Raw genomic sequence first — 24441 nt, 5'->3', positions numbered from 1 at the left:
TATTATTATTATTATTATTATTATTATTATTATTATTATTCTTCCCTGCCCATCTGACTGGATTGCCCCATCAAAACTGGGCAGCTTCCAACATATATAAAAACATAATAAAATATTAAACATTTTAAAAAACAAAACCTTCCCTATATAGGGCTGCCTTCAGATGTCTTCTAAAGGTTGTAGAGTTATTTATCTCCTTGGCTTGGGGGTCGCCTAACTCCATGCCCCCAACATGTCTCTGATGAAAATAGGGACATCCTAAGGAAAATAAGGATGTTCCAGGATCAAATAAGAAATGGTTTCAGTAAATCCTGGAAAATAGGGACACTTGGTGGGTCTGTTAGAAGGAGGTGATGTAAGGGGGTGACTGTCTGCAACACAGTCTTTACACATAAATGCTAATGAAACACCTCAGGCCCCTTACATTACCCGTTTTAATGCACATTGAGACTGTCTTGCAACACATCCCAGTTATAACGTGCAAGTTCTAATTAAGAAGAAGAAGAAGAGAAGAGTTTGGATTTGATATCCCGCCTTTCACTCCTTTTAAGGAGTCTCAAAGCGGCTAACATCCTCCTTTCCCTTCCTCCCCTACAACAAACACTCTGTGAGGTGAGTGGGGCTGAGAGACTTCAGAGAAGTGTGACTGGCCCAAGGTCACCCAGCAGCTGCATGTGGAGGAGCGGAGACGCGAACCCGGTCCCCCAGATTACGAGACTACCGCTCTTAACCACTACACCATGCTGGCTACACCACGCGTCCCTTTAATACAGTGGTACCTTGGGTTAAATAAATTGTAATATTTACTAAGGGACGCCGGTGGCGCTGTGGATAAAAGCCTCAGCACCTAGGACTTGCCAATCGCATGGTCGGCGGTTCGAATCCCCGCGGCGGGGTGCGCTCCCGTCGTTCGGTACCAGCGCCTACCAACCTACCAGTTCGAAAGCACCCCCGGGTGCAAGTAGATAAATAGGTACCGCTTTATAGCGGGAAGGTAAACAGCGTTCCGTGTGCTGCACTGGCTCGCCAGATGCAGCTTGTCACGCTGGCCACGTGACCCGGAAGTCTCTGCGGACAGCTCTGGCTCCCGGCCTATAGAGTGAGATGAGCGCACAACCCTAGAGTCTGGCAAGACTGGTCCGTACGGGCAGGGGTACCTTTACCTTTACCTAATATTTACTAAACCTAACAGTTTAGCACCATAAATCCATTACAATGAACTTCTGTCATGTTACCTCTTACCTGAAGGAGCACCTTCACCCCGACCATTCAGCCCAGACACCGAAGTCCAGCACCAAGGGCCTTCTGGCGGTTCACTTGCTGCAAGAAGCCAAGTTACAGGGAACCAGGCAGAGGGCCTTCTCGGTGGTGGTGCCCGCCCTGTGGAACACCCTCCCACCAGATGTCAAGGAAATAAACAACTATCTGACTTTTAGAAGACATCAGAAGGCAGCCCTGTTTAGGGTTGTTTTTAATGTTTGATGTTTTATTGTGTTTTATATTTTTTTGAAGCCACCCAACAAGTTATCATCATCATCATCATCTAGTGCAATGCACAAGCATCCATCCTGCTTGCAGAGATATTTGTTGCTGCTTGGCCTTCTCAGGGTTAATAGCAGCGGAGCTTGCTTCCTAGAGAGGAAGGGGTAGCTGCCCCCATAAATCAATCAAAATGAATAAACACCAATGCGAATCTAGAACCCTAGAGAAGACTAGCTACTTGCACGCACCCCCCCCCCCAGCAAAATTGCTAATGGCGTGCTCTGGTCCATGGGGTCACGAAGAGTCGGACACGACTAAACAACAACAAAATTTTCAAAAGCAGTTGGCTCGTAGAAATGACACCATTCTTCAAAATAGAAAAGCACCATACAGTGGTACCTCGCAAGACGAAATTAATTCGTTCTGCGAGTTTGTTCGTTCTACGAGTTTTTTCATCTTGCGAAGCACGGATTCCCTGGGTATTAACGGTTTTAAGAAAAAGGAAACAAACTCGCAAGACGTTTTCGTCTTGCAAAGCAAGCCCATAGGGAAATTCGTCTTGCGAAGCAACTCAAAAAACGAAAAACTCTTTCGTCTTGCGAGTTTTTCATCTTACGAGGCATTCGTCTTGCGAGGTACCACTGTATTATCCGCCCTTTACAAGACAGGACAAAAAACGAATCTGCGTGAAACTGTGCCCTTCTGAGGTCTACGCCCTCCGCTGCTTCCTAGGTGGCCAACGTAGCACCAGCCCTGATCATAGATTTATAGCGTTGGAAGGGACCCAAGGGTCATCTAGTCCAACCCCTTCAGTGCAGGAATCTCAACGTGCAGTCCCCATCCCATCTGAAACCATGCTTACCTTTGCCAATGGGCAGGTGATTTTATTGCTGAAACGTCGTTTACACCCCACCTTTTTCTCTTCAAGGAGCTCAAGGTGGCCTTGATGGTTTTCCCCACTCCTCATTTCATCCTCACAACAAACCTGTGAGGGAGGTCAGGCTGAGAGGCAATGACTGGCCCAATGCTACCCAATGAGTTTCATGGCTGAGTGAGGATCTGAACCCTGGGCTCCCAAGCCCTAGGCTCACACCCAGTCACAGAAATATGGGATATGCACAAGCAAAGCTGCTGTCTTAGCTGTGAGAGGAGAGGAACCTCCATATCTAGGCAATATACTGAATCTCAGCTGCTGCAGGTACGTATTACTTTGATTAAATTAAATTAAATTTAAAATATGTCAAAATTAGCACATGGCCTGACATGCAGTGGCTTCCTGTTTGTGGAATCCCCAGGTAAGTTCGCCTGGCGCCTTCATTATACACCTTTAGTCGCCAGGCAAAAACATTCATTTTTAACCACGCCTTTGTTCGACGTGATGGACATCCTATACCCTTTTAAAATGTGGCTCTTTTTTGGACAGGGGTGTGTTATTGGGCTATTGTTCTTATTTTGATTTTATATATTGCAATATTTTCCGTGAACCGTCCTGAGACTTCTGGGTATAGGGCAGTATATGCAGGTGAGATTGTTAATTTCGGGTTTGCATCAGCTGTACACCGTAATCATCACAATTATAACAAATAAAGGCTTGACATATCTTGCTTTGCATGTCATGAGTCTAGCTCATACATTAGTTTCACCTTTTAAGTTGAATGACTGAAATAAACGAACTTTCCCACTGTTATATACAGAGTTGAATAGGATCCAAACTGCAGCACTCTGATTGGTCCTAGAACAATAGGATCCAAAATGCAGCAGTCTGATTGGTCCTAGAACAATGCAGCAGTACGATTGGTCAGCAGGAGCCACCCAATCCAGCTCCAGATAGAAGTGAATCCACAACCTGATTGGCCTACAGGAGAATTCCGGAATTAGCCAATCACATGCAGCCCATTGTGTAAATAATGTATATAAAGCAGATATTTTGAGGGGACTTGCATTCCCTCCTCACCACTATGAGCTGAATAAAGAGCATGAAATCCACTCTCGACTCTGAGTATATTTCACCCACGATATTCTAATTTTTTGAGTTTCACCTGTAAATTCAATAAATAAAAATTAATTAAATAAAGGAACCTCCCTCATGTTTGTAGTCCATCTTCTAATCTTCGCACTCACTAGCCTGGTGGCGAGATGGGCTCATCCACAGTTGCTCAGGGAAAATCTCCTGCCCAACAGTGCAACTATTTACTCACCAATAATTTGCTCTTGGCTTTGCAGGATCTGGCGGCCCCTCAGATTAGGAGAATCTCCACCTTGAGACAGAAACTGGCAGAAACGGGAGAAGCTGGTTAAGCCTCCATGGAGAAACGTGACTCCTTTGGCCCTGAAGAAGAAAGAGACGCTTGTGCTTGTCAGACCATCCAGGCTGAACGCAGTGCGGGATTCTGGGAAAGAACCACGCAGAACAACGCAGGTGAGGAGGAGACCCTCAGCTTAGACGTACAATGCTGGCATTTCGGGTATTTCTGCTACCAGGAGGCCGAGGGACCCCAAGAGGTTTGCAGCCGACTCCACAACCTTTGCCACCAGTGGCTGAAGCTGGAGAGACATACTGAGGTTCAGATCCTGGACCTGGTGATCCTGGAGCAGTTCCTGGCTGTCCTCCCCCCGGAAATGGAGAACTGGGTGAGGGAATGCGGAGCGGAGACCAGTTCCCAGGCGGTGGCCTTGGCCGAAGGTTTCCTCCTGAGCCGAGCAGAGGACCAGAAGCAGAAAGAGCAGCAGGTGAGAGAGACAGTTTCACTGAGATATTTCCCAGGAGCTGGTAAAGTGAGGGGGAGATACCCTAAAACGTTTCACTAGTTGCCCAAAGTCTTCTAGAGTGTCTCAACTCTCCCCAAAAAGTGTTTTCCCTCTTATAATTTTATTTTTGTTTGGTTTTTTTTTCCAAATAATTTTTATTAACAGGCCAATCAAATCACATTAATTCCAAATCACATTAATTCCAAATTACACAGCCAAATTTTTAAAGTTTTGTTGGGGGTACCCATGCTTCGAGCTCAGAAAGGGATCCAAACATCTCTCTTGCTGCTACTTTAATATACACAGTTCTGTCCAAATAGTATTCACAGTTCTGTTCAGTCTTCTCTTTGTTATTTTCCTCATCTTCTTGTTGTTATCATATATTCCTTTCTTTGTGATCTCTGGTAGTCTCCACAAGCAGGTTGAAAACAAACGTTATATCCTGTGTGGATTTTACACTCCTCCAAGAGCCATATCAAGATAGACAGACGCCATTTCCACACCTCCGTACAAAACATTCCCAAAGTCTGTCCGTTCATTTCTACAGGCCTGCCAGTCTCTCCTCAATTTTCTCAGGGGGCCCTGCCAGGTCAAACTCACAGTCCGGTATAATAACAAGCCATGGTCCTCCTCCCCCTTGTTACGGAAGGGGGGGGCATGTCTTCTTCACTACAATATATTTGCTCAATTTCTCTAGGACTCCATCACCCCTCCCCTGTCCTCCATAATCTCTCAAGTAATCCTGTCAAAATCACTCTGCCAAACCTTTCCTCGGGCAATGCCAGGTGACAGACTATGCGTACATGGACCATTGTCTTCTCAGGATGTGCTTATCTGCGCATATCTCCAGCTCTGCATATTCCCCCCTCCCTCCTCCATATGTTAATCCAGTGTAACCCAACCTCTCCTTAATGTATTCATGATGTAATCTGTGTAACCCAACCTTTCCTTAATGTATTCGTGATGTAACTGGGATGTATTTTGCACTGTATTCTGGGACATGGAGGGAAATTTCAAAAGTTCATGTCACCCCTTTCTCTCTGTTCAATCTCGCCTTGAACCTGTTGCGCAATAAACATGGATCTTCTGCAGTTTGCTCCTGCGTCCGGCTGAGCTCATTTTCTTCCGCAGGGACCCACGGACTTAGTCCGATGAGCTGGGTGGCAGAGTAACCCCGCACCCAGATTTTTCCGTAACACCCTTGATCATCCTGTGGCCAGGCCTGCCGTAACAAATCTCTTTTTATAACTGCGTCACAAAGAGCTTCCATTCCTTTCCCGATGTTCCCACAAGCCATGGCTTTGATTAGTAATTTATTTCCACACAGTTCTTAATCATCCTGCTTGTAATCAGTAATTGCAAGGGTTCTTTCTTGAGGGGAGGATTATTGGGTACTCACATAAGATAAAAAAAGAAAAGTCCCCCCCCCTTTCAGTCGCGCTCCGATATACCGATCCTTTGATGAATCTTCTTCTTGATTTATTGTTGAATCCAGCCCGTCGCTCCACTTCACAGAGATCACTTTAATTAGCAGTCTTATCTCCCGATCTTCACTCGAAATATGTGCATTTGCTTCTTTCTAAACTGATTATTTTGAGCTGCTGCAACCAGGCCGCGCGATCAGAGACAGCTTCAGGGAGAGCCGTCTCCGAGGGCTGTGTGCCTAGTCCCCTCACCCCCTTCTTTCGAATCTGGGGGTGATTTATGGCAACTGCAGGGAAGGCAGTGTTCCCCATTTCCTTGGGGTAACAAGGGAGGTTGCATACTCCCATATCAGCCTCTTAATTACCTCGTGTGAGCCGGAGAAATGGTATTGTCAGCCATCTTCCAATGCGCCCCTAGCGGCCCCCTAATTTTCTTTTTGATCCTAGTCCTCATTGCTGTTTCAGGTAAAGGAACAAACTGCAGAGGCAGGAGGCGATTTCTCTGAGGCCAAGGAAACGTTCCTTGTGGTGGCATATCAAACAGGAAGGTGACGGAGAAACCGCCTTTCGGAGTAAGCATAGATGGGGCACCTTCTACCAGAAGAATGGCTCCTTGCAAGTTCAGGATGAACATGATGTGGCACTTGTCTGAGTGCCAGTCCCTCAGGTTGCAGGATCCAAGGGGACATTGAAATAAGGCCATCCATCTACTAAATCACGGGTAGGCAACCTAAGGCCCGGGGGCCAGGTGCGGCCAAATCGCCTTCTCAATCCGGCCCACGGACACTCCAGGACTTTGTCTTTTATTATTATTATTATTTCTTTGTTTCTTATCTTTGCTACTTCTTTATTTTTCTTTCTTTTATAAATGTCTATTTTATATAATTTTCTTTCTTTTTTTACCTGTTAAGAGATAGTACATAATGTTTGTACAGACATGTAAATTTTTTAATCAGTCAAGAATATTAATTTAAAAAAGAAGAATGCTTTTATTTTAAATGCCTCTCTGGGTTATTTGTGGGGCCTGCCTGGTGTTTTTACATGAGTAGAATGTGTGCTTTTATTTAAAATGCCTCTCTGGGTTATTTGTGGGGCCTGCCTGGTGTTTTTACATGAGTAGAATGTGTGCTTTTATTTAAAATGCCTCTCTGGGTTATTTGTGGGACCTGCCTGGTGTTTTTACATGAGTAGAATGTGTGCTTTTATTTAAAATGCATCTCTGGGTTATTTGTGGGGCATAAGAATTCATTCATTCCTCCCGCTCCCCCAATATAGTCTGGCCCAGCACATGGTCTGAGGGATGGTGGACCGGCCCATGGCTGGAAAAGGTTGCTGACCCCTGGGCTAAACTAATTCCAAACTTCTTGTCTACGTGACAAGCATGTGCTACTGTGAAAAGAGCCGATATCACTTTCCTGAAAAAACAAGCAAAAGCAGGGAGACGTTCATCCAAACATAGCAGAGGAAAGCTCCCTCAGAACCACCCAGCCAATCCGAGCACGTTTCCTCAGTGAAGGTCATGCCGCTCTGCTTGGTTGCTAAGCAGCAGCTCCGCCCACCCCTCTTGGCCAGCTCTCTTTAAACACTACATTTAACCCTTAGCTGATAAACTGCATGATCCCTGCTGTTGACTTTCCAACATTCCTGACCTCTTTGTCTCTCGCAGGTGATGAAACCGTGCTGACGATTCGTGCTCAGCCATCTCTCCTTGGGTCACCAAATCAGGTAGAGTGAATCAGCACCGGGGACCCTGCCAGTGCCACTATCTTGCTACCCACTAGGAAGGCTATCAACGCCACTCATGAAGATTTGAATCAGGAGTGGGGAACCTCAGGCCTCATGGTAGGGGGTACTAACTGCGGCCCTCCAAGCCTCTCTCTGGCCCTTGAGACTCTCCCGAGGCCACCACCCCCTTCCCAGCAACACAGAAGACACTCCTTGAGTGTTTTTGCCTAGCCGAAATGTGCCCTTGACTCTGATCATGCCTGTTGTTTCCTTGGATGGAGGTAGCAAATTTTGCCTCTGGATCCGCCCCCAATATTGTCTTGAATGAAAAGAGGCTCTCAGGTGGGGGAAAAAGCTTCTGCAGCCTCTACAGTGGTACCTTGGTTCTCAAACGCCTTGGTACTCCAACAACTTGGAACCCAAACACCGCAAACCCGGAAGTAAGTGTTCCAGTTTGCAAACTTTTGGGGAAGCCGAATGTGCTCCATTTTGAGTGCCTTGATTCAATTGTGAGTGTTACGCTTCTCTTTTGAGTGTTACGCTGAGGTCTGTCTGTTTGCTATTTATTTTGCATTTTTGTTTTTACGGCTCTTTTTGTTTTGTTTTTGTGACTGTGTGGAACCCAGTTCAGCTACCGACTGATTGATCGTGTGATTGCAGTACATTGTTTATTGCTTTCATTTTATGGATCAATGGTCTCGTTAGATGGTAAAATTCATGTTAAATTGCTGTTTTAGGGGTTGTTTTCAGAAGTCTGGGGCGGATTAATCCATTTTGCATTACTTTCTATGGGAAAGCGCGCCTTGGTTTTGGAATGCTTTGGTTTGGGAACAGACCTCCGGAATGGGTTAAGTTTGAGAACCAAGGTACCAATGTATATTAATCCTGAGGGTAATGCCCATTCACCTCCCCTTAACAAGGCTTTGGGATTTTGCTTGTAGGCCGGTCTATTTTGATATTTGCAAGGAAGCATTTTCCCCACCTGCCTTCTCCTTCTCTCTCTCTCAGGACTCAGTTTCACTGAAGAGGAATGGGCTCTGCTGGGTCCTGACCAGAGAGCCCTGAACAGCCAAATTATGAAGGAGATTTGCAGGATCGTGTCCTCTCTCAGTAAGGTTCCCTTTTACTCTGCTTGATGATAATATATTTTCAGAAATGCAAGTACCGTAACTTAATTGGCAATACTCAACGGGTTTAACTGTGTGTCAGCATCACAAGTCTTATTCTTTTGGTCCAGCGAGATTTATCTATTTGTGTATATCTTCCGTATATCTTTCTATAGCTCTGCTTCTGTTTATCTACCATTTTCCCATTTAACAAAAATCCACAAGAGGATTAACCCTGGTCAGATGCCAGTAGAAAAAGTAAAAATTATTCTCATATTATTTGTAACAATGATTTCTTGATTTCCTTAAATATGATTGCCTTCTATGGCGAACCTTACCAGAAGAATAAGGAATCAAGATAACATTTTTTTAAAATAAAAGAATGGAAATGGTTTATTGAATATTTACAGATAAATTGTAAACAGATAAAAACATTGGTAGGATTATTGTAATAACCTGCAGTTTCATATGAGTATATATTTAAAGAAGATGAATAAATGAGCAAATTAAGTTAATTTGGATATGCAGAAGATATTAAAAATAAATTTGAGGAACTGCAGAGAGGGGGAAGAAAGTCAAACCTTGAAATATCAAAATGATTGTAAAATTAGTGAAATGCATAAACATGAAAAGTATTTTAAAAGTATTTTTAAAAAACAATTGATTGCCTTCTAAACCACCGTCTCAAGGCAATTTGTATAAAAATGTTTTAAAAAGCAGTTATATACACAAAGGCAACGAATAAAAATAAGACTAAAACCGTAACAAGTGGACACCCATTATTAAAATCTATTTATCCAGCTGGAAAAGGTCCCAATTTCCTCCCCCCCCCCCGAAAGGGATGCCATTCCACAGAACACAGACAGAGACACTAAAAGCCCCATTCTGGGTCTGTGCTTTGGAGATCTTTGGAACTTGCAGGAGAATCTCTGCTGTATATCTGGGACTGAGAAGAACAGGGACTTGCATGTGAGTACAAACTCCTTGAACTCAGCCCAGTAGCGGATTGGTGGCAAGTGCAAATCCCACTAGCAGGCTGTTCTATGCTGGCAGTAGTTTCCTCCCGCAAGCCTGACGTGGATGGCTCTGTGGTCTAAACCACTGAGCCTCTGGGGCTTGCTGATGGCAAGGTTGGCGGTTCAAATCTGTGCAACGGAGTGAGCTCCTGCTGCTCTGCCCCAGCTCCTGGCAACCTAGCAGTTCGAAAGCACACCGGCGCAAGTAGGTAAATAGGTACCACTGTGGCGGGAAGGCAAATGATGTTTCCGTGAGTTCTGGTTTCCATCACGGTGTTCCATTGCGCCAGAAGCGGTTTAGTCCTGCTAGCCACATGACCCAGAAAGCTGTCTGCGGACAAACACCAGCTCCCTCGGCCTCAAAGCAAGATGAGAGCTACAACCCCATAGTCGCCTTTGATTGGACTTCGTAAAGCTTTTTCTGTTTCATTTTATGATGTACATGAAACAGAGATAGCAGCTATAACTATAGTGATCAGATGGGATTACTATGAGGAATGATATGCATCAAGCCATTGTGTCCGCAATGAAAGCACTGCGTTGACTGGGTTTGATTCATTGACAATAATTTCTGATCAAATCCCACAAGCCTCTGCACCTATGCCCTTTTTCTCTACTGCCATTTCTCTATGTCTGACAAACCTGTATAAGCATTCTAGGACACAGACCAGTTGCTGCACCAGGCATCCTAGGCCAGAAAGTTAATAGGTTACTTTGATGTAGTTTGTTAATCTTTAGATAGCTCTTAGGGCCAGGAAGAGAGTTCACAAAGAGATGGTGAATACCACCCTTCTTTCCTTTACTGATCTAACTTTGTCCCACATGGGGTTTTTTGAAATGCTCAGAGGAAATCTGATTGGTTCTTACGAACACTGTGTACAAAGTTCTTTTGTGAATAAAACGACCTGGGCCAAGGGGTAGGGAATTATTATACGCACTCCTCCCAGAGTCTTGCTGGTCAATCCACGTGTGTATTTTATTAATCAGAGTCCAATCCTTCCTTGCTTTGGGAACGCTACATATAACAGCAGATGAAAATTAGGATATGAAAAGCAAAACTATAGAATGGGCACCTAGAATTGTACATGGATTCAAACAGCACAGTCCAAGTGAATAATATTGGCATTATCTGATGATCAAGTATATCTCCGGATTTGCCAAGCCTCTGACAACAGTTGTCTATCAGATGATGGTTCTGCTGTATATAGAATCACAGAACTGTAGTTATAAGGGACCCCAAGGGTCATCTAGTCCAACCCCCAGCAATGAAGTAATCTCGGCTAAAGCATCCATAGCAGAAGGCCATCCCACCTCTGCTTAAAAACCTCCAAGGAAGGAGAGCCTGCCACCTCCCGAGGGAGACTGTTCCATTGTCAAAACAGCTCTTACTGTCAGAAAGTTCTTCCACTCCAATAATGGCTGTCCTGGGGTGACCAGAACACGATCATTGGTTTACTCTCTGTAGGAGTTATTTGATATGATTAAAGATCTTCCCACACTCCAACCCTTTCTAAGATGTTTCCCTTGTACGAGTTCTTTATTGTTTAGGAAGGGAGCCCCTGCCACTGAAGTTCTTTCCATACGCCAAAAATTTCTAAGATTTCCTCCCTGTATGAGTTCTTTGATGCGACTTAAGGTGGCTACTCTGACTGAAGCTCCTTCCACACTCCGAACATGTGTACGGTTTCTCCCCTGTATGAGTTCTTTGATGCGACTTAAGGTGGCTACTCCGACTGAAGCTCCTTCCACACGCCGAACATGTATACGGTTTCTCCCCTGTATGAGTTCTTTGATGCGACTTAAGGGAGCTACTGTACCTGAAGCTTTTTCCACACTTTGAACATGTATATGGTTTCTCTCCTGTATGAGTTCTTTGATGCAACGTCAGACGGCTACTGCACCCGAAGCTTTTTCCACACTCCGAACATGTATACGCTTTCTGTCCTGTATGAGTTCGTTGATGCAATGTAAGTAAGCTACCACGACTGAAGCTCTTCCCACACTCGAAACATTTATAAGGTTTCTCTCCTGTGTGCAATCTTTGATGCAAGGTAAGGCTGCCACTCTGGCTGAAGCTCTTTCCACACTCCAAACATGTATATCGTTTCTCCCCTGTATGAATTCTTTCATGCGAGGAAAGGTAGTCGATGCGACTGAAGCTCTTGCCACATTCCCAGCATTTATAAGGTTTGCTGCCTCGATGAGTTTGTTGATGTCTAGTAAGCGCATTGCTGCGAGCGAAGCTCATTCCACACTCCAAACACGTATGCGGTTTCTCCCCTGTGTGCAATCTTTGATGCGACTTAAGGGTGCTAATCCGACTGAAGCTCCTTCCACACTCTGAACATGTATACGGTTTCTCCCCTATATGAGTTCTTTGATGCGAGGAAAGGGAACTATTCTGACTGAAGCTCCTTCCACACTCTGAACATGTATACGGTTTCTCCCCTGTATGAGTTCTTTGATGCAACCTAAGGCTGTTACTATAAATAAAGCTCTTTCCGCATTCTGAACATGCATACGGTTTCTCTCCTGTATGAGTTCGTAGATGCAAGGTGAGGGAATAACTTTCACTGAAGCTCTTTCCACACTCCAAACATTTATACGGTTTCTCCCCTGTATGAGTTTGTTGATGTAACATAAGGCTCCTCCTCCAAATAAAGCTCTTTCCACACTCTGAACATGTATACGGTTTCTCTCCTGTATGAGTTCTTTGATGCGACTTAAGGGAGCAACTATGACTGAAGCTCTTTCCACACTCAGAACATATATATGGTTTCTCTCCTGTGTGCACTCTTTGATGTAAAGTAAGAGTTGAGTGACTACCCAATCTCTTTCCACACACGGTGCATTCATGCTTTTTCTCCTCTCTGGCAATTTGGTTTTCACCACCCTGAGACGTACCAGAGTCACCCGCCGGCTTCTGCCTTCGTCTCCCCTCTCGCCTGCTGCCTCCATCTTGAACCCTCAGCTTCCTTTGCTCTTTGGATCCTTTCGGTGACACTTCTGATTGTTCCCCTTCTGCCAGCATCCCTTCAACATCTCCTGATGGAATAAAAAGGCAAACTGATGAAATGCTAAAGGAGCGTCTTCACCCCAATCATTCAGTCAGGACACAGAGATCCAGGTTCCAAGGGCCTTGTGGCAGTTCCTTCACTGTGAGAATGGAAGTTACAGGGACCGAGGCGGAGGGCCTTCTTGGTAGTGGTGCCCACCCTGCGGAACGCCCTCCTGTCAGTTGTCAAAAAAAATAACTATGCAACTTTTAGAAGACAATTGGAGGCAGCCATGTAGAGGGAAGTTTTAAATGTTTTATTATGCTTTTATATTTGTTAGAAGCAGCTAGAGTGGATGGGGCAACCCAGTGACATCAGTGGGGTACAAATAATGAAAGTATTAATATGGTATTATTATTTATTGAGTTTATATACCGCCCTATACCCGGAGGACTCAGCGTGGTTCACAGAAAAGATCACATATATAATCAGAATAAAAACAACCCAATAACACTCCCAAAAAAAGAGCCACGTTTGAAGATGACTATAGGATGTCAAAGATATCTAGCAAAAGCCTGGTTAAAAAGGAACATGTTTGCATGCCACCTAAAGGTGTAAACCCCTTCATGGATCACTGCCTTGTCGTGGCGAAGGGGCTTGAATAACGCGGCTATGACCTATGCCATGCAGGGCCACCTAAGACAGACAGGTCAGCCGAGAGTTTAGACTAAATGTGATCCACCTGGAGAAGAAACTGGCAACCCACTCCAGTATTATGCCATGAAAGCTCCATGGACATAAAACAGGAGAAGCTTTGAGAGGAAAGTGAGTTTCCAAGGCATGCTCTGATTCATGGGGAGTATAAGGAAGGCCCCAGGTGAACTTCCCTGGGGAGAGCATTCCACAGACAGGGAGCCACTGCAGAGAAGGCCCTGTTCTCGTGTTGCCACCCTCCGGACCACTTGAGGAGGAGGCCCACGAAGGAGGACCTCAGGATCCGGCTAGGTTCATATGGAAAGAAGCAGCCCTTGAAGTATTGTGATCCTGAGCCATGTAAGGCTTTATAGGTCAAAACCAGCACCTTGAATTGAGCCCGGAAACTAATTGCTAGCCAGTGCAGTCGGACCAGGATGGGGGTAATATGCTCAAACCGTCTTACTCCAGTGAGCAACCTGGCTGCTGAATTCTGCACTAGCTGAAGTTTCCAAACTATCTTCAGAGGCAGCCCTACGTATAACACATATCTATATCTAACCTTGAAGTTCCCGGAGCATAGACAATGGTAGATAGGCTATCCTTGTCCACATAGGGGTGTAGCTGGGCTACCAGCCAAAGGTGATGGAAGGCACTCCAGGCCATCTGAGCCTCGAGCAACAGCAAAGGATCCAGGATTACCCCCAAGCTATGAACCTGCTCCTCCAGAGGAAGTGTAACCCCATCAAGAGCAGGCGACCTTCCAGCCATCTGCTCTAGGGAACCACCCACTAACTGAGCCTCACTCTTATCTGGATTGAGCTTCAATTTGTTGGCTTTCATCCAGTCCATTACCGAGGCAAGACACTGGCGGGAGAGGGTGCTCAGGGGTGTTGGGAGTAGTAGTAGTAATAGTATTAGCCTGTCTGTATAAGGCCTCAACCACTCTTGTAATTTTAATGTGAAGTTGCTTGTTTCTCCTTTTTTTCTTATAACGTCTTCTGCCCAGAACTCCTCTTGCAGAAACTGCTGTATTTAACTGAAACACAAATGTTTTAAAATGTGTGTGGTTTGGGGGGGTGTTATTGGGTTGATTTTGTTTATGTTTTGATTATGTACTTTGAGTTTTTATATTGCAATTTTATCCTGTGAACTGCCCTAAGGCCTGTGGGTATAGGGAGGTATACAATTTTAATAAAAAATAATAAAATCAGGCCAGATAAAAATTATTACAAGTTCCAGGTGCAGCCCCAGCAGAAGGTTTCCCAATGCTTAAGGGTTTGCCTTGACCCCAAGCCCTATGGGGAGCCCAAGGAAGGTCCCCCACCTGCCCAAGTTGGCCTGCAGGGAGGAGAGCAGGAGAAAGATCCTCCCTACCATTGGGAAAAGATGTCCTACCCCCATACAAAGGGGGAAAGCCCTATAAATGCATTATTTTAGCGGAATTATATACAGAATGCATTCATTGTGGCAAATGTAAATATTTGGGGAAATACCCTTTGCAAAAGCGTGGGCATTAGGCGAGATCTTCACCAAAATGCTGAATAATTTTCAAGAGGTCTTTAAAAATAATAACGTGAAAATCTGGATAAATTGACAAAAGGAGACGCAGAAAAAAACTTACATTGAAACGCTTTGCCTAACAGGATTTTTTTTTAACCCGTCCCCACAACTCCCTCCAGCTGCACCCCCAGTCTCTCCCCCAGTTATAATACATAATAATATGACGCACCTCCAGCGCATCCGCGAGGAAGGACAGCCGCCGCCATGTTCGGCATCTTCCCCCCAAAAGCAAGATAGGAAGCGGAAGCTGCTATTCTCCCGACAGCCTTTTTCCCCTCTTCTCTAGGAATCTCAGCTCTGTCGCCGCTGCTCTTAACCGTTTCGGAGCCGAGCTGCAAGAGCCTCTGGGCTTCTCCGGGCAAAGAGCGAGGAGAGGCGCTGGTCTCGCCTCCGGAAAGCCCCGCTGGATCAGCTGCACGGGAGCCCCAGATAGTTTTCTAAACTATTAATTTTTTTTTATTATTTTCAATTTTCAAAATAACATTTTTCCAAATTTGCCATAAATGTCTTCCCCCCGGCCCCCCTAGTTTCCGTCCCCCCTTTATTCTCCTTGTATATAATTATATTTCCCCAATTAATTTCAACTTATTTTTCCCCTCCTAATTCTATTCTTGGTTCATAAATGTTACATCAAACCTGCTAATGTTTTGACGTTTTTACAGATTCTCTAAAGTAGTCTATAAAGTTTTCCCATTCTTGATTGATTTTTTTCTCATCTTGGTGCCTGATCTTTACGGAAAATTTAGCCATTCAAATTTAGCCATAGTCAATCATCTTTCCATTCTTCTTTCTTTGGGACCTTTTCTTCTTTCCACATCTGGCTGCTGTAGTCGCATAAATAAACAGTCTCTTGCTTCCTTGGCAACTCTCCTATTACACCTAGTAAAAAAGCCTCCGCTTTTTTAAACAAATTTAATTTTAAGAATTTTTAAAAGTTCAGTGTATATCATTTCCCAGAAGCCCTTTACTTTTTTACACGTCCACCACATATGAAAACAAAGTTCCTTCCTTATCCTTACATTTCCAGCATAAATTAGAGATATTTTTATTCCTTTTCAGCAAGCTTTACTGGAGTCAAATACCACCAGTACATCTTCATATAATTTTCTTTTAATGAACTACATGCCGTGAATTTTAAAATCTCTTTCCACAAGTTTTCCTATGATTCAAGTGGTATATTATAACCTGTGTTTTGCCCAGTGTATCATTACAGCTTTAACCTCTTCATCTTTCGTCTCCCATTCCAACAGTGGTTTGTACATTCTTGATAACAATTTCTCATTATTTTCTAATAATTCATTTTTGAACTTTGAGAATTCCTTCCCAAAGTCCTTCTCTTTGTCACCTCTGAATATGTCATTTATTTGGCAATATTGTAACCTATCTGTTAACAGAGCTTTTTTATCCTCATATTCTTTACCTTTAATTTGTTTTTTACTTCTGTTAACAGATCTTTGTATGTTGCCCAGTTTCGTGTTTACCTCTTTTTACAGATATGGTTTCTAATGGGGAAAGCCACAAAGGTGTCTTGTTCTCTAATAAATTCTTATATTTGTCCCATACTTGGTGAATTGATTTCCTTATAATGTGGTTCAGGAATCCCTCATGCACCTTTGTTTTCTCATACCAAAATTAAGCATGCTAACCAAATCTATTACCACGTCCTTCCAGATCTGATACTTCAGTATTGTTTAACAGTATCCATTAGCCAATACCGTGGGGCCCATTGTGTAAATAATGTATATAAGGCAGATACTGTGGGGGAACATTCATTCCTCCTCACCACTATGAGCTGAATAAAGAGTATGAAATCCACTCTCGACTCCAAGTATATTTCACACCTTATAAACAATAAAAGAACAATTCTGCATTTGTTATCTTTTTCTGTTCTTCCTTTGAAAAAACAAAACAAAAAATCAGTCCCTGGGGAGAAGATGTTCCATGATGATTAGTAGGCCCTGCTTAGTGAGGCCTTTGCAGGAGACATCCAGGCCTGGTTGTTCTCCACAGCAAAACAAAAGAATTGTGGACCATAAAAAGGTCTGTTTCTTCATTTTAAAAGCACTTTATGTACCATTTATTTTGGTTGTGCATCTCACAAGAGTCGTGGAGCTCTGCTGCCGCCAATTAACCATGTTTTCCAAGTCCTGGGGAGGGACAAGCCCCGCTCTCTGACCCCTGGTCACCTTCCTCTCTGTTTTCAGAGACTTCACATCCACGTTGAAGTGTCTCCTCTGCTCTTCGGGGCTGGAAACTTCCCTCCCCCCCCCAAAGGGATAAATGAGATTTTCCAGAAGTTGTACTTTGCACCCAGTGGTCCCAACTCCACCTTCAGAAAAGGGCAACCCAAATTATCGAGGGGATGGAGGAACTCCGCTGTGCAGAAAGGTCGCGGAATTGGGAACTTTTTAGTTTAGAGAAAAAGCAAGTAAGAAGTGACACGATTATAAAATTGTGCATTGTGTGGAGAAAGTAGGTAGAGAAAAGCTTTTTATTTCTCCTAGCGCTAGAATTCGGGGGCGTCACAGGAAGCTGAATGGTGGAAGAGTCAGGATATATAAAAGAAACCCTTCGCACAGTGAGGAATTAAGCTATGGAACTCACTGCCACAAGAGGCAGCAATGGACTGCTGTAATAGAGGATTTGAGGAACCATTAAGGAGTACTCTTTGGGTTCAGTCAGTCAACCGGCTTGTAAACTATGCTGTTTTCAATGTGCATTTTATAGTTGGCTTCACTTAGCAATGTTTTCTTTTGAAATGTTCAAGTTGTTGTTGTTTTTTGTTAACTTTGTGTTAAATATGTATTCTGTAGTCGACCTCCTTTGTAATGTTTTATTTTGAAATATTTTAAGATAATATTTTAGTTTCCTGTTAAATATGTTGCTTTGACTGTATACTTTATATTTGACATTCTTCAGAAATGTTTGATTCTAGATTGTTTTATTGATGTTAAATATGCAATAAACTGCTTTGAGATTTTTTAAAAAAATATCAAGGGGTACAGAAATAATAATAATAATAATAATAATAATAATAATAATAAATTAATTTGGGGGGAAGTCTAGATGGCATCAGTGGACCTCACTACTCTCCCTTGTCAGTACTCCCTCTCTCCTTATCCCCCAAACTTGCTGGGCCCAATTTCCCTAATGGCAGAGGGGCTAGCAGCTTGGCTCCCTCTCCTTGCTGCTTCCACACATTTGGAGAGGGCATACACCAAACATTTCTAAGATTTAATCCCTGTATGAGTTCTTTGATGCGACTTAAGGGAGCTACTCTGACTGAAGCTTTTTCCACACTCTAAACATGTATATGGTTTCTCTCCTGTATGAGTTCTTTCATGTGACTTAAGGGAGCTACTACACCGGAAGCTTTTTCCACACTCAGAACATGTATACGGTTTCTCCCCTGTATGAGTTCGTTGATGCAACGTGAGTTGGCTACCGCGACAGAAGCTCTTCCCACACTCCAAACATTTATAAGGTTTCTCTCCCGTATGCAATCTTTGATGCAAGGTAAGGCTGCAACTGTAGCTGAAGCTCTTTCCACACTCCAAACATGTATATTGTTTCTCCCCTGTATGAACTCTTTCATGCGAGGAAAGGTAGTCAATGCGACTGAAGCTCTTGCCACATTGCCAGCATTTATAAGGTTTGCTGCCTCGATGAGTTTGTTGATGTCTAGAAAGCCCATTGCTGCGAGTGAAGCTCATTCCACACTCCAAACACGTGTGCAGTTTCTCCCCTGTATGAGTTCTTTGATGCGACTTAAGTGCGCTACTCTGACTGAAGCTCCTTCCACACTCTGAACATGTATACGGTTTCTCCCCTGTATGAGATCTTTGATGCGAGGTAAGGGTACCATTGTCACTGAAACTCTTTCCACACTCCGAACATGTATACGGTTTCTCCCCTGTATGAGTTCTTTGATGCGAGGTAAGGGCACCACAGTGACTGTAGCTCTTTCCACACTCTGAACATTTATAAGGTTTCTCTCCTGTATGAGTTCGTAGATGCAAGGTGAGGGAACTACTCTGACTGAAGCTCTTTCCACACTCCAAGCATTTATACGGTTTCTCCCCTGTATGAGTTCGTTGATGCAACATAAGGCTGCTGCTCCAAATAAAGCTCTTTCCACACTCGGAACATGTATACGGTTTCTCCCCTGTATGAGTTCTTTGATGCCTAGTAAGCTGGCCACATTGACTGAAGCTCTTTCCACACTCGGAACATGTAAATGGTTTCTCTCCTGTGTGTACTCTTTGATGTAAAGTAAGAGCTGAGCGACTACCCAATCTCTTTCCACACACGGTGCATTCATGCTTTTTCTCCTCTCTGGGAATTTGGTTTTCACCATCCTGAGACATACAAGAGTCACCCTCCGGCTTCTGCTTTTGTCTCCCTTCTCGCCTTCGGCTTCCATCTTTAACCCTCAGCTTCCTTTGCTCTTTCGATCCTTTTGGTGACACTTCTGATTGTTCCCCTTCTGCCAGCATCCCGTCAACATCTCCTGATGGAATAAAAAGGCAAACTGATGAAATGCTAAAGGAATGTCTTCACCCCAATCATTCAGTCAGGACACAGAGATCCAGGTTCCAAGGGCCTTGTGGCAGTTCCCTCACTGTGAGAAGGGATGTTGCAGGGAACAAGGCAGAGGGCCTTCTCGGTAGTGGTGCCCACCCTGTGGAACGCCCTCTTGTGAGATGTCAGATAACTATACAACTTTTAGAAGACAACTGAAGGCAGCCATGTAGAGGGAAGTTTTTTTTGTTTTATTATGCTTTTATATTTGTTAGAAGCCAGCTAGATTGGCTGGGGCAACCCAGTCAGATCCATGGGGGTACAAATAATGAAAGCATTAATATGGGATTATTATTTACTGATATGGTATTATTATTTATTGAGTTTATATACTGCCCTACACCCGGAGGACTCAGCATGGTTCACAGAAAAGATCACATCATATATAATCAGAATAAAACCCAACCCAATAACAACCCCCCCCAAAAAGAGCCACGTTTGAAAAAGACTATACGATGTCAAACATATCAAGCAAAAGCCTGGTTAAAAAGGAACATGTTTGCATGGCACCTAAAGGTGTATATCCCTTCATGGAACACTGCCTTGTCGTGGTGAAGGGGCTTGAATAACTCAGCTATGACCTATGCCTTGCAGGGCCACCTAAGACAGACAGGTCAGCCGAGAGTTTAGACTAAATGTGATCCACCTGGAGAAGAAACTGGCAACCCACTCCAGTATTATGCCATGAAATCTCCATGGACATAAAAAAGGAGAAGCTTTGAGAGGAAAGTGAGTTTCCAAGGCATGCTCTGATTCATGGGGAGTATAAGGAAGGCGCCAGGTGAACTTCCCTGGGGAGAGCATTCCACAGACAGGGAGCCACTGCAGAGAAGGCCCTGTTCTCGTGTTGCCACCCTCTGGACCCCCTGAGGAGCAGGCCCACGAAGGAGGACCTCAGGATCCAGCCAGGTTCATATGGAAAGAAGCAGCCCTTGAAGTATTGAGGTGGTATTGTGATCCTGAGCCATTTAAGGCTTTATAGGTCAATACCAGCACCTTGAATTGAGCCCGGAAACTAATTGGTAGCAACTTGGCCGCTGAATTCTGCACTAGCTGAAGTTTCCAAACTGTCTTCAGAGGCAGCCCTACGTATAACGCATATCTATATCTAACCTTGAAGTTACCAGAGCATAGACAACGGTAGATAGGCTATCCCTGTCCAGATAGGGGTGTAGCTGGGCTACCACCCAAAGGTGATGGAAGGCACTCCAGGCCATCTGAGCCTCGAGCAACAGCAAAGGATCCAGGAGAACCCCCAAGCTATGAACCTGCTCCTTCAGAGGAAGTGTAATCCCATCTAGAGCAGGCGACCTTCCAGCCATCTGCTCTAGGGAACCACCCACTAACTGAGCCTCACTCTTATCTGGATTGAGCTTCAATTTGTTGGCTTTCATCCAGTCCATTACCGAGGCAAGACACTGGCGGGAGAGGGTGCTCAGGGGTGTTGGGAGTAGTAGTAGTAATAGTATTAGCCTGTCTGTATAAGGCCTCAACCACTCTTGTAATTTTAATGTGAAGTTGCTTGTTTCTCCTTTTTTTCTTATAACGTCTTCTGCCCAGAACTCCTCTTGCAGAAACTGCTGTATTTAACTGAAACACAAATGTTTTAAAATGTGTGTGGTTTGGGGGGGTGTTATTGGGTTGATTTTGTTTATGTTTTGATTATGTACTTTGAGTTTTTATATTGCAATTTTATCCTGTGAACTGCCCTAAGGCCTGTGGGTACAGGGAGGTATACAATTTTAATAAAAAATAATAAAATCAGGCCAGATAAAAATGATTACAAGTTCCAGGTGCAGCCCCAGCAGAAGGTTTCCCAATGCTTAAGGGTTTGCCTTGACCCCAAGCCCTATGGGGAGCCCAAGGAAGGTCCCCCACCTGCCCAAGTTGGCCTGCAGGGAGGAGAGCAGAAGAAAGATCTGCCCTTCCATTAGGGAAAGATTTCCTATCCCCATACAAAGGGGGAAAGCCCTATAAATGCATTATTTTAGCGGAATTATATACAGAATGCATTCATTGTGGCAAATGTAAATATTTGGGGAAATACCCTTTGCAAAAGCGTGGGCATTAGGCGAGATCTTCACCAAAATGCTGAATAATTTTCAAGAGGTCTTTAAAAATAATAACGTGAAAATCTGGATAAATTGACGACAAAAGGAGACGCAGAAAAAAAACTTACATTGAAACGCTTTGCCTAGTAGGGGTTTTTTTTAATCCCTCCCCACAACTCCCTCCAGCTGCACCCCCAGTCTCTCCCCCAGTTATAATACATAATAATATGACGCACCTCCAGCGCCTCCGCGAGGAAGGACAGCCGCCGCCATGTTCGGCATCTTCCCCGGGGAAGCTCCTATTTTCCCGGCAGCCTTTTTTTCCTCCTCTCTAGGAATCTCAGCTCTCTGTAGCCGCTGCTCTTAACCGTTTCGGAGCCGAGCGGCAGGAGCCTCTGGGCGTCTCCGGGCAAAGAGCGAGGAGAGGCGCTGGTCTCGCCTCCGAAAAGCCCCGATGGATCAGCTGAACGGGCGCTCCAAATAGTTTTCTAAATTATTTTAAAAATATCTATATTTTTTTATTTTCAATTTTCAAAATATCATTTTGCCAAATTTGCCATAAATGTCTTCCCCCCTGGCCCCCCTAGTTTCCGTCCCCCCCTTTATTCTCCTTGCATATAATTTTTTGTTGTTTAGTCGTTTAGTCGTGTCCGACTCTTCGTGACCCCATGGACCAGAGCACGCCAGGCACCTCTGTCCTCCACTACCTCCCGTAGTTTGCTCATGCTGGTAACCTCGAGAACACTGTCCAACCATCTCGTCCTCTGTCGCCCCCTTCTCCTTGTGCCCTCCATCTTTCCCAGCATCAGTGTCTTCTCCAGGGAGTCTTCTCTTCTCATGAGGTGGCCAAAGTATTGGAGCCTCAGCTTCAGGATCTGTCCTTCCAGTGAGCACTCAGGGCTGATTTCCTGAAGAATGGATAGGTTTGATCTTCTTGCAGTCCATGGGACTCTCAAGAGTCTCCTCCAGCACCATAATTCAAAAGCATCCATTCTTCGGCGATCAGCCTTCTTTATGGTCCAGCTCTCACTTCCATACATCACTACTGGGAAAACCATGGCTTTAACTATACGGACCTTTGTTGGCAAGGAGACGTCTCTACTTCTCAAGATGCTGTCTAGGCCTGGGAGAAGGGCAATGACCTTGCCAACAAATGTCCGTATAGTTAAAGCCTATAATTATATTTCTCCAATTAATTTCAACTTCTTTCCCCCCTCCTAATTCTATTCTTAGTTCAAACCTGCCAATGTTTTGACATTTTTACAGTGTTCTCTAAAATAGTCTATAAAGTTTTCCCATTCTAGATTGAATTTTTTCTCATCTTGGTGCTTGATCTTCACGGAAAGTTTAGCCATTTCGGCAGTTAGTCATCTTAGTTATCCATTCTTCTTTCGTTGGGACCTTTTAATCTTTCCACACCTGTTTCTTCTGCTTCTTAATCTCTTCCTTTATGCCTATCAGTTCTGAAGACATTACTGAATGAAAGCATCATATAGCATTTTGTGTTTAACCATGTAGTAAATAATAATAATAATAATAATAATAATAATAATAATATTTGTATACCCCGCCCATCTGGCTGAGTTTCCCTAGCCACTCTGGGCGGCTTCCAATCGTGTGTTAAAATCAATACAGCATTAAATATTAAAAACTTCCCTAAACAGGGCTGCCTTCAGATGTCTTTTAAAGATAAGATAGCTACTTATTTCCTTCACATCTGAAGGGTGGGCGTTCCACAGGGTGGGCGCCACTACCAAGAAGGCCCTCTGTCTGGTTCCCTGTAACCTCACTTCTCGCAAGGAGGGAACTGCCAGAAAGAATAAATGAGCATCTCCGACCCCATCATGCTGCTGCTGCTGCTCTGAGTGAGTGCTGGGAGGACCGCTCCCTTTCCTGCCAACTCCATCTGGCCTAGGGGGCGGGGCCTGCACTCACCGCCACAGTTTAGAGGCCTGAGCAGCTCCCTGCAGCAAGTGACAAAATGGTTTTAAATGTTTTAAGTGCTTTTAATTTGCTGCACTTTAAATTGTGGTTGTTGTTGTTTTTTATAATATTCTATAATTTTATTGTTTTATTTCTGCTTGGGTTTGGAGAAGTATTTAGTCAGGGTGGGGAGTAATTTAATTTTAGCACTATTGTTTCTTGCTTTACTTCTTTTTTTATTATTCTGTTAAGTTATTATATAGTTTGTATTTTGCCTTTTAAGGGGAAGGGTCAGGGCTGCCTGGGAGTGGGCCTCAGCCAATAGAATGGCTGGGGCAGGTTCCACAGGGGGGAATGTATTGGGACACCCGATCTCAGTGATCACGGGCAGGAGGAGGAGTTACGCTAAGACCAGACCATGTCATTACCGAGGAGGCAGGGTTAGTCGTTGTTTGAAGACTATCCCTGCCTCCGGGTCTGGCCTTGACTGGATGGATACTGGAATCAGCAAGGGATACCCACATGACCTGAAAGTGTTGCTGTGCAATGCCAGGTCAATGATGAATAAAACCACTGCCATCCACGACCTGATTGTGGATGGAGGATTTGACCTGGCGTGTGTGACAGAGACCTGGTTGGATGAAGCAGATGGGCCTGTCCTTGTCGCTGCTTGCCCACCAGGTTTCTCTTACGCACAGCAACCCAGGTTATGTGGGCAGGGAGGGGGGGTTGCAGTGATTTTTAGGAAGTCATTAGTCTGCACCAGGTGTCCTATTGGGAAGGCCCAGTTCTCTGAGTGCATGTTCTGGAAGTTGGGCAATAGGGGCAGTACAGGATTCCTATTGGTGTACCAACCTCCCCGCTGCACCAAAGATTCTCGGCCCGAGCTGCTTCAGGTCGTGGCGGATATGCTCCTGGAGACACCTAGCTTGGTTGTCCTGGGGGATTTTAACATCCATGCCGACACGACCTTACAAGGGGCCACTCGGGACTTCGTGGAAAGCATGGCCTCCACGGGGCTGTCCCCATGGCCCAACTCATAGCCACGGACATGCCTTAGACTTGGTGTTTACCTCTACAGATGTTGGTGATCTGCCACTAACTAAAAGCAAAACAAAAGAAGTGCCATGGTC

General features: G+C 44.4%; 1 protein-coding gene across 7 annotated transcripts in view; it reads right to left on the bottom strand.

Annotated features, from left to right (window-relative positions):
• Positions 1-8849: 8849 nt before the first annotated feature.
• LOC308469757 (uncharacterized protein) overlaps positions 8850-24441 on the bottom strand; it is a 127900-nt gene continuing 112308 nt past the window's right edge. The window contains exons 1-2 of one of the 7 annotated variants that reach the window (XM_080992667.1): positions 21622-21701; positions 8850-12546 (exon numbers count right to left, since the gene is read on the bottom strand). In XM_080992667.1, coding sequence (XP_080848793.1) covers positions 11096-12546; positions 21622-21667 — 1497 coding nt within the window. In that variant the 5' untranslated portion in view covers positions 21668-21701 and the 3' untranslated portion in view covers positions 8850-11095. Of the gene's footprint in view, positions 12547-14922; positions 15006-17230; positions 19264-21621; positions 21783-24441 lie in introns of those variants that run through there. The other 6 variants (XM_080992669.1, XM_080992666.1, XM_080992668.1 and 3 more) reach the window with 6 other exon arrangements.

This window comes from Podarcis pityusensis, assembly GCF_964106645.2.
Source record: "Podarcis pityusensis genome assembly, chromosome: 2".
In the NCBI taxonomy this organism is placed as follows: Eukaryota; Metazoa; Chordata; class Lepidosauria; order Squamata; family Lacertidae; genus Podarcis; species Podarcis pityusensis.
The sequence above is the reverse complement of the archived record's forward strand: the minus strand, read 5'-3'. Positions and strand labels throughout refer to the sequence as shown.